The following is a 13,135-nucleotide window of genomic DNA, read 5'->3' as shown; positions in this document are numbered from 1 at the left end:
AGCAAAACTCTGGAAGAGCTTGCCTTTCCTCCAATTCCACCCAAAACAATTGAGCTGTCACTTTCTTCTTTATTATACTCTTTCAATTGCACCCCAGCACTGATGTATTAAAAATCACCTCAATGCCCCCTCTTTTTCACCTGACATGGTCACTTCCAAACAATATTTATTCCACTGATTGGAAGCATTCACCATGACTCGGGGTTCAATCACTGCAAGGCATTCTGGACGAAATGTCTTCTTTGTCAGAATTAATAAAAGTTATAGACCAGATTTTAATTGATCACAGTGATGTTAAATGAATGGACTGTGACTGTGTGCAAACTTTGGTCAGAGTGAGGATATAGTGTGAATGGGGAAAACGATGCTTCTTTGTTACCTTAACAATTACAGTCACTTAAGTAAGCTTGAAGTATTAAGTATTTAAACATTTCGCTCAGTGTTTCAGTGCTAGAGCAAATGTTCATGAACAAAAGTTGCCCATAACATCCAGGGATGTGCAAGCTGGGTGGATTAGTTACGGTAAATGCAAGGTTACAATGATAGGGTAGTGGGGTGGGCCTGGGTGGGATGCTTGTCAGAGGGTTAGTGTGGACTCAATGGGCTGAATGGCCTGCTTCCCCGCTGTAGGGATTCTATGATTCTTTGAAAGAAAACAGAAGACAGCGAGTGGTAGTAGAAGGAAAATATTCTGCCTGGAAGTCAGTGGTGAGTGGAGTTCCACAGGGCTCTGTCCTTGGGCCTCTACTGTTTGTAATTTTTATTAATGACTTGGACGAGGGAATTGAAGGATGGGTCAGCAAGTTTGCAGACGACACAAAGGTCGGAGGTGTCGTTGACAGTGTAGAGGGCTGTTGTAGGCTGCAGCGGGACATTGACAGGATGCAGAGATGGGCTGAGAGGTGGCAGATGGAGTTCAACCTGGATAAATGCGAGGTGATGCATTTTGGAAGGTCGAATTTGAAAGCTGAGTACAGGATTAAGGATAGGATTCTTGGCAGCGTGGAGGAACAGAGGGATCTTGGTGTGCAGATACATAGATCCCTTAAAATGGCCACCCAAGTGGACAGGGTTGTTAAGAAAGCATATGGTGTTTTGGCTTTCATTAACAGGGGGATTGAGTTTAAGAGTCGTGAGATCTTGTTGCAGCTCTATAAAACTTTGGTTAGACCGCACTTGGAATACTGCGTCCAGTTCTGGGCGCCCTATTATAGGAAAGATGTGGATGCTTTGGAGAGGGTTCAGAGGAGGTTTACCAGGATGCTGCCTGGACTGGAGGGCTTATCTTATGAAGAGAGGTTGACTGAGCTCGGTCTCTTTTCATTGGAGAAAAGGAGGAGGAGAGGGGACCTAATTGAGGTATACAAGATAATGAGAGGCATAGATAGAGTTGATAGCCAGAGACTATTTCCCAGGGCAGAAATGGCTAGCACGAGGGGTCATAGTTTTAAGCTGGTTGGTGGAAAGTATAGAGGGGATGTCAGAGGCAGGTTCTTTACGCAGAGAGTTGTGAGAACATGGAATGCGTTGCCAGCAGCAGTTGTGGAAGCAAGGTCATTGGGGTCATTTAAGCGACTGCTGGACATGTATATGGTCACAGAAATTTGAGGGTGCATACATGAGGATCAATGGTCGGCACAACATTGTGGGCTGAAGGGCCTGTTCTGTGCTGTACTGTTCTATGTTCTATGTTCTATGTTCTATGTTCTAAAACCTTAAAAACACTAAATGATAACTGCAAAGTGCAGATTTAGGGCCACTAAAGAAGGCATGTAATATAGTACATTATAGGCGCCATGTAACTCAAAAGTATTACTCTTCCTTGAGCCTTTTTCCTGCATGTTGTTGCTCTGTATCGCAAATTTTAAGAAAGAAAACATTTTATTAAGAGTTCTGACCTAACTGGGGGAGCCTCTAGGCCAATCCATATCCAACAACCTGCTGCGGAAACTCTGGTCATATTTTGACAACTGTCCACCACGCAGCTGAAGACAATCCACAGCCTTCTAAAACAATCTGAGAACATTTTGAACAAAACATCATTCTAAATAAAATTTTCTAACTTTCTAAATAAAAACATCAATTTGCCCAACCTGCTCATATTAATGGATCCTTTGAATTATTCCAGGATCCAGATTTGGATCAGACATTCACCAAGGGTCTAGGCCCAAAACGTCAGCCTTCCTGCTCCTCTGATGCTGCTTGGCCTGCTGTTTTCATCCAGCTTCACACTTTGTTGTCTCAGTTCTCCCATGGGGTGTCCCATATTCACGTACCAAGTTTATTTGAAATCTGTCCATCGATTTTTGGGATATATTTTTTACTCACAAACCAGGGACAAAAAGGATTACTTTTACATTCTTTCAATGCCTGAGCTAATTGGGAGGGCCGAAGAGAAATAGTTAAAGAGTGTAACATTGTTCTGAAGCTTGCATTCAACTTGGAGTAAGCAACTACTGAACGCAGTGACATTGGACAAAAGCCATTGGTGATTGGTTAGTGTTTAATGTATTTCTTTTGCCTTGACTTGAGTAAACATGAAGTCATTTATTATGTTTCTAAACCATCCACCTAAATTTAATTTGGATTATCAATAGCCACATAAAAAGTAACAGAGCAAGCAATGTATTTGGATTGTAGTGTGTGGAAATTCATGGGCAAGGTGATTGCCTTATCCCCCACATCCTTTTCTTCATTCTTTCATGGGATGTGGACATTGCTTTTAAGACCAGTACTTGTTGCTTATTGCCCTTGAATTGAGTGGCTTGCTAGGTGGTTTCAAAAGGCAGAGAATTTTATTATTCTTTCATTGGATGAGGGCATCACTGGCCAGGCAGCATTTATTTCCCATCCCTAACTACCCAGAGGGCAGCTGAGAATCAACCACATTGCTGTGACCCTGGAGTCACATGTAGTCCAGACCAGGTAAGGATGGCAGTTTCCTTCCCTAAAGGGCATTAATGAACCAGATGGGTTTCCCCCCCAACAATTAGCAATGGATTCATGGTCAGTATTAGACTGCTAATTCCATACTTTTATTGAATTCAAATTCCACCATCTGCTATGTCAGGATTTGAACTCAGGTCCCTTGGATTAACAGACCAGTGATAATACCACTGGGCCATTGCCCTCCACTGTAAGGGGAGCTATTGCTGACTTTGTGGAATCAAACATCGCCAATACATGACATTTATGAACCAGATCAACAATAGTTGCGTTAGTCACCATCAGTGAGACCAGCTTTCTCTTCCAGATTTACTCATTAAATTCAAATTCCATCCAATGGTGTCAAGAAATTCGAACCTCTGCCCCCAGAGCATTAACCTTTAGTATTCAGCATTTGAGAAAACATTCTCTTCTTTATGTCTGGAACACAGTCACACCCAGGGAGGAAGGCACAGTTTGAGGAAGATGAGGACGTGATAAGGAGAGGTGGAGATGGAGGTCTGATCAGTGCCATTCCTGCCCAATAGATACAATGTACTGGCTCCCTGTTAGGGACACAGTCTACATAAGAACGGAAGAAATAGGGGCTGGAGTAGGACATCTGGCCTATTGAGTCTGCTCTTCCACTCAGTAAGATCATGGCTGATCTTTTCATCGACACAGCTCAACTCACCCACCCGCTCACCGTAACCCTTAATTACTTTACCGTTCAAAAATCTGTCTATTTTTGCCTCAAAAACATTCAATAAGTTAGCCTTTACTTCACTGGGCAGGGAATTCCATAGATTCACAACCCTTTGGGTGAAGAACTTGCTCCTCAGCTCAGTCCTAAATCTGCTCCCCCTTATTTTTGACTCTATGCCCCATAGTACTAGCTTCACCTGCCAGTGGAAACAACTTCACTCTTTCTATCTCAGCTATTCCCTTCATAATTTTATATGTTTCTCTAAGATTCACCCCTCATTCTTCTATATCCGAACGAGTATAGTTCCAGCCTGCTCAACCTCTTCTCGTAAACCAACCGTGTCATTTCCAGAATCAACCGAGTGAACCTCCTCTGCACCCCCTCCAGTGCCAGGAGGAGGATAGTCACAACACAGACCAGTGTCTTAGGAAATTGTGGGAGTGTGAGGCAGGGGGCATAGAAATGTGTTATTGATCAGGTATCCCTTAATTAACTCCTTGGGCACACAGAACTCACTTCTTGTTGAGAAAAGAGGTATCTTGCTAAAGATGTTCATCTTATACTCATCAAGACAAATGCAAAGATGTCAAATTTCAAATCGTTAGAGCCTTTGTTAATTTTTCATTATTCTGACTTTATTCTTTTATCACTTTAGCTTTGAAGCTGTGAACTGGGAATTGTGAGCTGCAGGTGCCTTTTAGATGGTGGGTATCAGCTAACGTTAAAAGGAAAACAAGTTTTTGTTTATTCATGAGGCAAGGCACGGAAGGAGAAGAACTTTATGGGTTTCCTGATGTGAATACAGAAAGCTGATTTGGTTCAGCTAACAAAGTGTGAAGCTGGATGAACACAGCAGGCCAAGCAGCATTTCAGGAGCGCAAGATGCTGCTTGGCCTGCTGTGTTCATCCAGCTCCACACTTTGTTATCTCGGATTCTCCAGCGTCTGCAGTTCTCATTATCTCTGATTTGGTTCAGCTGCCTCATCTCTATGTCAAAACAAATTGATAACAATTTACATGACAGGAGAGAAACAAAGGATTTTGATTGTTTGGCAAATTGATTCTGTTGAGCCAAGGCATTGTCATTGAGAAAGCAATGTGGATCTAAGGCTCCCCAAACCCCTGGGTAATTCAAAAAAGCCCAAAGTTTGGAATACATGTATTTGGAAAGGCAAGGACTGATTAGGGATAGTCAATCTGGCTTTGTGCATGGGAAGTCATGTCTCACAAACTTGATTGAAGAAGGAACAAAGAGGAATGATGAGGGAAGAGCGATGGAAATGATCAATATGGACTTCAGTAAGGCATTCGACGAGGTTCCTCAAGTAGACTGGTTAGCAAGGTTAGATCATTACAGGGAGAACTAGCCATCTGGATACAGAACTGGCTCGAAGGTCGAAGACAGAGGGTGGTGGAGAGTTGCTTTTCAGACTGAAGGCTTGTGACCAGTGGTGTGCCACAAGGAGCAGTGCTAGGTCCACTGCTTTTGTCATTTATGTCAGAAATGAAGAAGGGTCCAGGCGCGAAACGTCAGCTTTCTTGGTCCTCTAATGCTGCTTGGCCTGCTGTGTTCATCCGGCTCTACACCTTGTTATCTCAGATACTCCAGCATCTGCAGTTCCTCCTATCTCTAAAATTTGAGGTGTAATGGACGGCGAGGAATGTCACCTCAGAGTACAACGGTATCTTGATCAGATAGGCCAATGGGCCAAGGAGTGGCAGACAGAGTTTAGTTTAGATAAATACAAGGTGCTGCACTTTGGAAAGGCAAATCAGGGCAGGATTTATACACTTAATGGTAAGGTCCTGGGAAGTTGCCGAACAAAGAAACCTTGGAGTGCAGGTTCATAGTTTCTTGAAAGTGAACTCACAGGTAGACAGGACAGTGAAGAAGGCGTTTGGCATGCTTGTCTTTACTGGTCAGTGCATTGAGTATAGGAGTTGGGAGTCATGTTGCAGTTCTACAGCATATTGGTTAGGCCACTTTTGGAATACCACATGCAATTCTGGTCTCCTTGCTATAGGAAAGATGTTGTCAGACTTGAAAGTGTTCAGAAAAGATTTGTAAAGGTGTTGCCAGGATTAGAGGGTTTGAGCTATAGGGAGAGGCTAAATGGGCTGGGGCTATTTTCCCTGGTGTGTCAAAGGCTGAGGGGTGACCTTATAGAGGTTTATAAAATCATGAGGGGCATGGATAGAGTAAATAGACAAAGTCTTTTTCTCTGGAGTGGTGGAGTCCAAAACTAGAGGGGCATAGGTTTAAGGTGAGAGGGAAAAGATTTGAAAAGGACCTAAGGGGCAACTTTTTCACACAGAGGGTGGTGCGTGTATGGAATGAGCTGCCAGAGGAAGTGGTGGAGGCTGGTACAATTACAACATTTTAAAGGCATGTGGATGGGTGTGTGAACAGGAAAGGGTTTAGAGCGATGTGAGCCAAATGCTGGCAAATAGGACTAAATTTATTTAAGATATCTGGTTGGCACAGATGAGTTGGACCAAAGGGTCTGATTCTGTGCTCTACATCTCTATGACTCTAAGTTCCCTTTTTGTCTGATGAAGGGTCTAGGCCCGAAACGTCAGCTTTTGTGCTCCTGAGATGCTGCTGGGCCTGCTGTGTTCATCCAGCCTCACATTTTATTATCTTGGATTCTCCAGCATCTGCATTATCTCTAATGGCAGACATTTTGCTTTAGGCTTTGTAAGCACAGGCAGGCTGAGTACCATCTGTAAGCTGTCTTTTTGGAAACAGCTGAGGGAACATGCTTTACCATTTGGTTAGCCAATCATTGGGACTTAAAGCCCACAAACATTCAGCTCCTCCAGGTATGAAAGCCTCTGTGCAAATGGGAATTGCCATTGTTTTCGTCTTTGTCAGGCTGAAGGATTTTCAACAATGAATCAATCACCAGTTGAGTCAGTGATAATGGGAACTGCAGATGCTGGAGAATCCAAGATAATAAAATGTGAGGCTGGATGAACACAGCAGGCCCAGCAGCATCTCAGGAGCACAAAAGCTGACGTTTCGGGCGTCAACAGTTGAGTCAAACTGGTTCTTCTTGCCTTAAACCTGCACCTGAGAGGAACAAAACTTTACATTTTATACTCCACCCAGTTGTCTCAGCGAGGATCTGTGGAAAACAGGACCCAGCTGGGGACAGATGTGGTGACTGCAGAAACAGGGTGTCTGGAGCTTCTGGCAGTCAAAGAGGGACATGCGGCTCATTTCCACAAACCTGTGGCAGAAGAAATATATGGAGGCCCGATGCTATTCAATAGCTAATCTGTAACTTTGATTATATCCACCCACCTTGATTCCAAATCCCAGAAAACCCTTGAACATACAAATTAGGGGCAAGCATAGGCCAATCACCTTTGAATCCACTCAGCGAGAGGTGATGGCTTAATAATATAATCATTAGATTGTTAACCCAGAGACCTGGTAACGTTCTGGGGACCTGGGTCCCAACACTGCCACAGTAGAAGTTGGAATCTGAATTCAATAAAAGTCTGGAATTAAGAGTCTCACGATGATTGTGAATTGGTAGTTGGGAAAAACCTATCTGGTTCACTAATCCCCTACAGGGAAGGGAATTGTATTCCTCACTCAGTCTGGCCAACTTGTGACCCCAGACCCACAGCAATGATTGACGCTTAACTGCCCGCTGGGCAGTAAGGGATGGACAATAAACACAGGTCCATTCAGAGATTTCTTCATCCCATGAATGAATAATAATATATAACAAAATTTTCTGAAGAAGGGTCTAGGCCCGAAACTTCAACCTTCTTGCTTCTCTGATGCTGCTCGGCCTGCTGTGTTCCTCCAGCTCCACACCTTGTTATCTCTATCCTACATAACAAATGCAGTCAGTTACATTATTTTGTGGAGCTGGAGGCCAGGCATCATGAGAGGAGCAGGAAAATTGACCTTTTGGCTCAGGCCCCTTCTTCAGAAATGGGAAGGGGTAAGACAGCTGGGAAATAAATAAAGAGGAGAGGAGGGGTGGAGCTGGGGAAGGGTAGGTGGGATGGTGATAGGTTAGATGCAGGTACGAGATAGTGGGGATTGGTTGGCGGGAAGGGTAGGGCAGATAGGTGGGAGAGAAGGTGGACCGGTTGTGTCAGGTCAAGGAAACGAGGATAGGTTGGAGGTTTGGATGTGGAATGAGGCCGGGGGTGGGGAAATTTTAAAACTGGTGAAATTTATGTTTAGGCCATTGGGCTGCAGGCTCCCGAGGCAGAATCTGAGGTGCAGCTCTTCCGGTTTGTGGGTGAGACATTGGAGGAGGCCCAGGATGGACAGGCCCCTCAGGGAGGGGATGTTAAATTGGTTGGCGAACAGAAGGCGTTGTTGATTTATCACGTACAGAGAGCTTATGCTCCACGAAATGGGCCCCAAGTCTGCACTCGGTCTCACTCATGTAGAGGAGGCCACATTGGGAGCAATGCGTACAGTGGATCTGTACAGTAGATCTTCTTCCCCACCCATCCATCCTACCCTTCCTGCTGACCAATCCCCACTGTCCCCTACCTGCATCTAACCTATCACCATCCCACCTACATTTCTCCAGCCCCACCCATCCTCCCTCCCACCTCTTTGAGCTGACACAATCTGTCCATCTTCTCTCCCACCTATCTGCTCCGCCCACCTCACCAACCTATCCCCACCATGGCCTACCTGAGCTTACCTATCACCATCACACCTACATTTCCCCAGCCCCCCCGCTCCTCCCGATATTGGTTTAGCTCCCACACCCTCCCCATTTCTGAAAAATGGTCCCGACCTGAAATGTCAAACATTCCAGCTCTTCTGATGCTGTCTGGCCTGCTGAGTTCCTCCAGCTCCACCCTGTGTTATCTATTGTAAAAATCTGTCTGGTTCACTGATGCCCTGGAGGGAAGGGAAATCTGCTGACCTCACTTGGTCTCACCTACACATGAATCCAGACCCAGAGTCATGAGGTTAACTCTCAAGTGTCCTCTGAATGAGCCACTCAGTTGTTTCAAACTGTACGAGTAGTCAATGAGGAATGAAACTGGATGGCCAATTCCAGTCCAAACAGCACCGGGTGAGGGGATGTTCCTGCGTCACAGATACTGCAGGGAGGCTCAGAAAGGAGGCATCAGGAATGGGGCAGGGAGACTCGGAATGGAGGCATCAGGAATGGGGCAGGGAGGTACGGAATGGAGGCATCAGGAACGGGGCAGGGAGGTACAGAATGGAGGCATCAGGAACGGGGCAGGGAAGCTCGGAATGGAGGCATCAGGAACGGGGCAGGGAGGCTCGGAAAGGAGGAATCAGGAACGGGGCAAGGAGGCTCAGAATGGAGGCATCAGGAACGGGGCAGGGAGGTTCAGAAAGGAGGCATCAGGAATGGGGCAGGGAGGCTTGGAATGGAGGCATCAGGAACGGGGCAGGGAGGCTCGGAATGGAGGCATCAGGAATGGGACAGGGAGGCTCGGAATGGAGGCATCAGGAACGGGGCAGGGAGGTTCAGAAAGGAGGCATCAGGAACAGGGCAGGGTGGCTCAGAAAGGAGGCAACAGGAACGGGGCAGAGAGGCTCAGAACGGAGGCATCAGGAATGGGGCAGGGAAGCTTGGAATGGAGGCATCAGGAATGGGGCAGGTAGGCTCAGAATAGAGCCATCAGGAACGGGGCAGGGAGGCTCAGAATGGAGGCATCAGGAATGGGGCAGGGTGGCTCAGAATGGAGGCATCAGGAACGGGGCAGGGAGGCTCAGAATGGAGGCATCAGGAATGGGCCAGGGAGGCTCAGAATGGAGACATCAGGAACAGGGCACGAAGGCTCGGAATGGAGGCATCAGGAATGGGACAGGGAGGCTCGGAATGGAGGCATCAGGAACGGGGCAGGACGGCTCAGAAAAGAGGCATCAGGAATGGTGCCATGGAGGCTCAGAATGGAGGCATCAGGAACACGGCAGGAAGGCTCAGAATGGAGGCATCAGGAACGGGGCAGGGAGGCTCGGAATGGACGCATCAGGAACCGGGCAGAGAGTCTTGGAATGGAGGCATCAGGAATGGGTCAGGGAGGCTCAGAATGGAGGCATCAGGAACGGGGCAGGAAGGCTCAGAATGGAGGCATCAGGAACGGGGTAGGGAGACTCAGAAAGGAGGCATCAGGAATGGTGCCATGGAAGCTCAGAATGGAGGCATCAGGAACAGGGCACAAAGGCTCGGAATGGAGGCATCAGGAATGGGGCACAAAGGCTCGGAATGGAGGCGGCAGGAACCCGGCAGGAAGGCTCAGAATGGAGGCATCAGGAACGGGGCAGAGAGTCTTGGAATGGAGGCATCAGGAACGGGGCACGGAAGCTCGGAATGGAGGCATCAGCCACATTCCAGTCTGTAGAACATACAACATTGGCCAGAGAGGTCCCGTCTGAGAATTCATGCTAGACGTAGCAATACCTCACCAGCCCAGCCTTGAAATTTTCTGAGACAGGTGCAAGAAATCAGAAACCAACCAAGAGTCAACAGGAGATAAAGTAAGCAGAAGCGTTCAACTGACCTCTGTAGGAGACCGGGTATTATTAATGTAGATACTAGCTTTCTGAGTGATCTTGTTCCAGACAGTGCCCAGCTCCCCCTTAGAAAATGCCCACACGCTCAATGCCCATAACACCAGCTAACTCATGTTCCCGGCTTTACCTTGATCTGTTCAACAGAAATAATCTGTCACCCAGGTACATAATGTAGTTGTTTCATTTTATAAATTCTGCATCAATTTCCTTTAAATCTACAGTGGTCTGAGCTTATCAGACCTAAACTATAGCTTATTCTCACTGCTTTACTGTATGTAGGTGAAGTACTCCATCTGTGGTTTTACAATAATAATAGTCTCCTTTAATTTGTAACAAATAATTCTATTAATACATTGCAATTATCCAGAACAGGTAGATCAACTTGAAATTTTAAAATGCCTGTAAAATATGCATTCTGCTTACCTACGCTGATAAGTCGTGAAAATCCTGCAGTGCGTATTTCTGTCACGAGAAGGAAATAGCAGGGGTACTGCTGAAACTGAAATAGCCGAGACAGACTGGCAAAGGTGTTTTCTTATCAATCTTCTGAACTGGCAGAAACAAAATGGGGAAAAACACAGTTGAAGAGGAGGATCTATAATAAGATCTGTTGAGGCAAGAACAGCAACAGCAAGGCAGAATTACTCAAACTACTCTAACCACTGCACATTAAATTCTGATTGGCTCAAGACCAACCACAGGGAATGTCTTCTTTTTACCGAATCAAATAGCCCCGCAGCCTGAAGGAGTGAAAGCTGTGCTTTTGATGCAAGCAGAGATTCTGCGAACAGTATCAGGCCGGATGCAATATCACAGGATGTCAACAACAAAACACAGGCGCAGAAATGGGCTGCTGGGTCTTAAATATACAGGTGCAGATTCTTGGCCTACAAATCCTGGGGATTATAGGATTACTGGTCTGTGGACCTACAGTTTAGATCAAAAAGAGATCCTTTTGATAAAACTCACCTCAATGCAGAAATACAGCAGGCACTCGCTCATTAATCTTCATTGATGAACTATCCCTACATTAGAGATAACAAGGTGTAGAGCTGGATGAACACAGCAGGCCAGGCAGCATCAGAGGAGCAGGAAAGCTGACATTTCGGGCCTAGATCCTTCTTCATTTCTGAAGAAGGGTCTAGGCCCGAAACGTCAGCCTTCCTGCTCCTCTGATGCTGCTTGGCTTGCTGTGTACAACCAGCTCTACACCTTGTTATCTCAGATTCTCCAGAATCTGCAGTTCCTGCTATCTCTCACTATCGTTACATTGCTAGCTTTGTCTAAGTACTGTTTCCCATCTGAATGAGAGTTAGTTTTCTTTTAATTTATTCATTCATGGGATGAAGGTATCACTGGCTAGACTCTGCATTTATTGCCTATTCTGGAGGGCAATTGAGAGTCAACCACATTGCTGTGGGTCTGGAGTCACATGTAGGCCAGATCAGGTAAGGATGGCAGTTTCCTTCCCTAAAGGGCATTAGTGAGCGGGGTGGGTTTTTTTCCCGACAATCAACAATGGTTTCATGGTCATCATTAGACTCTTAATTCTGTCTTTTTTTAATTGAATTCAAATTTCACCGTCTGCTGTGGTGGGATTCAGACCAAGCACCACCACCCCCTCGGATCATTATCTGGGTCTTAGGATTAACAGGCCAGCAATAATACCACTAGGCCATTACCTCCCCAGGTCTCAGTGATGTTGACTGATGGATAAATATTAGATAAGACACCAGGAGGACCGGCCTTATTTCAAAATCATGTCATGAGATCTTTCATGTCCCAACGAGCTGGAAAATGGGACGTTGTCCGAAGGCCTCAAATGAGAGGCACTGTTGTATTAGGCCATCAGGGTCTGAAAGGGTTAATGCTAAGAAATGCCTTAAACACTGCCCACTACACTGACCTTATAAGAACTTGTTGGGAGAACACCTTAGAATCTTGGAGTATCAGGCCAAACATCAAAATCTTGGGTCAAAATCCTGGGATTCCCTCCCTAATGGTATTGGGCGGCACATGGATTGCAGAGGTTCAAGAAGGCAGTTCACTATCACTTTCTCAAGGGCATTAGGGATGGGCAGTGACTGCTGGCCAGCCAGGGACTCCCATATCCTACAAATGAATGCAAAAAATTCCAGGGCTTCCTCATAGCCTCTGTAACAATGTCTAGCGTAACTTGTGCCAAGTTGCCTTCAAGCAGCAAACCACATCTTGTTTAAGCCAAGAGTGTCTTCCCATTAGAATACCAGGTGATTTTCCTCCAGCACACCAGACTAAGCTGGACCCATAGTTCCCGTCCCTGAAAGCAGATAGTGACAGCAAACCTTCCCCATAGAAAGTACAGAGATAATGGGAACTGCAGATACTGGAGAATCCCACATAACGAAGTGTGGAGCTGGATGAACACAGCAGGCCAAGCAGCATCTTAGGAGCACAAAAGCTGACATTTTGGGCCTAGACCTTTAATCAGAAAAGGGGGAGGGGGACAGGGTTCTGAAATAAACAGGGAGAGAGGGAGAGGCAGATAGAAGGCAGATGGAGAGAGAAGAAGATAGGTGGAGAGGAGACAGACAGATCAAAGAGGTGGGGATGGAGCCAGACAGACAGATCAAAGAGGTGGGGATGGAGCCAGTAAAGGTGAATGTAGGTGGGGAGGTAGGGAGGAGATAGGTCAAGAGAGCGGGATGAAGTTCGTAGGTAGGAGCACAATGGTATCAATGTGGATTTCTCAAGCTTCAAAATCTTCCCTCCCCCTACCGCATACCAAAACCAGCCCAGCTCGTCCCCGCCTCCCTAACCTGTTCTTCCTCTCACCTATCCCCTCCTCCCACCTCAAGCTGCACCTCCATTTCCTACCTACTAACCTCATCCCGCCCCCTTGACCTGTCCATCCTCCCTGGACTGACCTATCCCCTCCCTGCCTCCCCACCTACACTCACCTTTACTGGTTCCTTCCCCGCCTC

At 46.3% G+C, this 13,135-nt stretch overlaps 1 protein-coding gene across 4 annotated transcripts in view; it reads right to left on the bottom strand.

Annotated features, from left to right (window-relative positions):
- The window catches only part of glipr2 (GLI pathogenesis-related 2), a 54,312-nt gene extending 43,123 nt beyond the window's left edge, over positions 1 to 11,189 (bottom strand). The window contains exons 1-2 of one of the 4 annotated variants that reach the window (XM_048558482.2): positions 11,142 to 11,189; positions 10,596 to 10,723 (exon numbers count right to left, since the gene is read on the bottom strand). In XM_048558482.2, the coding sequence (XP_048414439.1) occupies positions 10,596 to 10,723; positions 11,142 to 11,174 (161 nt within the window). In that variant the 5' untranslated portion in view covers positions 11,175 to 11,189. Of the gene's footprint in view, positions 1 to 10,595; positions 10,833 to 10,891; positions 10,998 to 11,141 lie in introns of those variants that run through there. The other 3 variants (XM_048558485.2, XM_048558483.2, XM_059638272.1) reach the window with 3 other exon arrangements.
- Between the last annotated feature and the right edge of the window lie 1,946 nt (positions 11,190 to 13,135).

The sequence above is a fragment of the Stegostoma tigrinum genome, chromosome 29 (assembly GCF_030684315.1).
Source record: "Stegostoma tigrinum isolate sSteTig4 chromosome 29, sSteTig4.hap1, whole genome shotgun sequence".
In the NCBI taxonomy this organism is placed as follows: Eukaryota; Metazoa; Chordata; class Chondrichthyes; order Orectolobiformes; family Stegostomatidae; genus Stegostoma; species Stegostoma tigrinum.
This window is presented reverse-complemented; position numbering and strand designations above follow the sequence as displayed.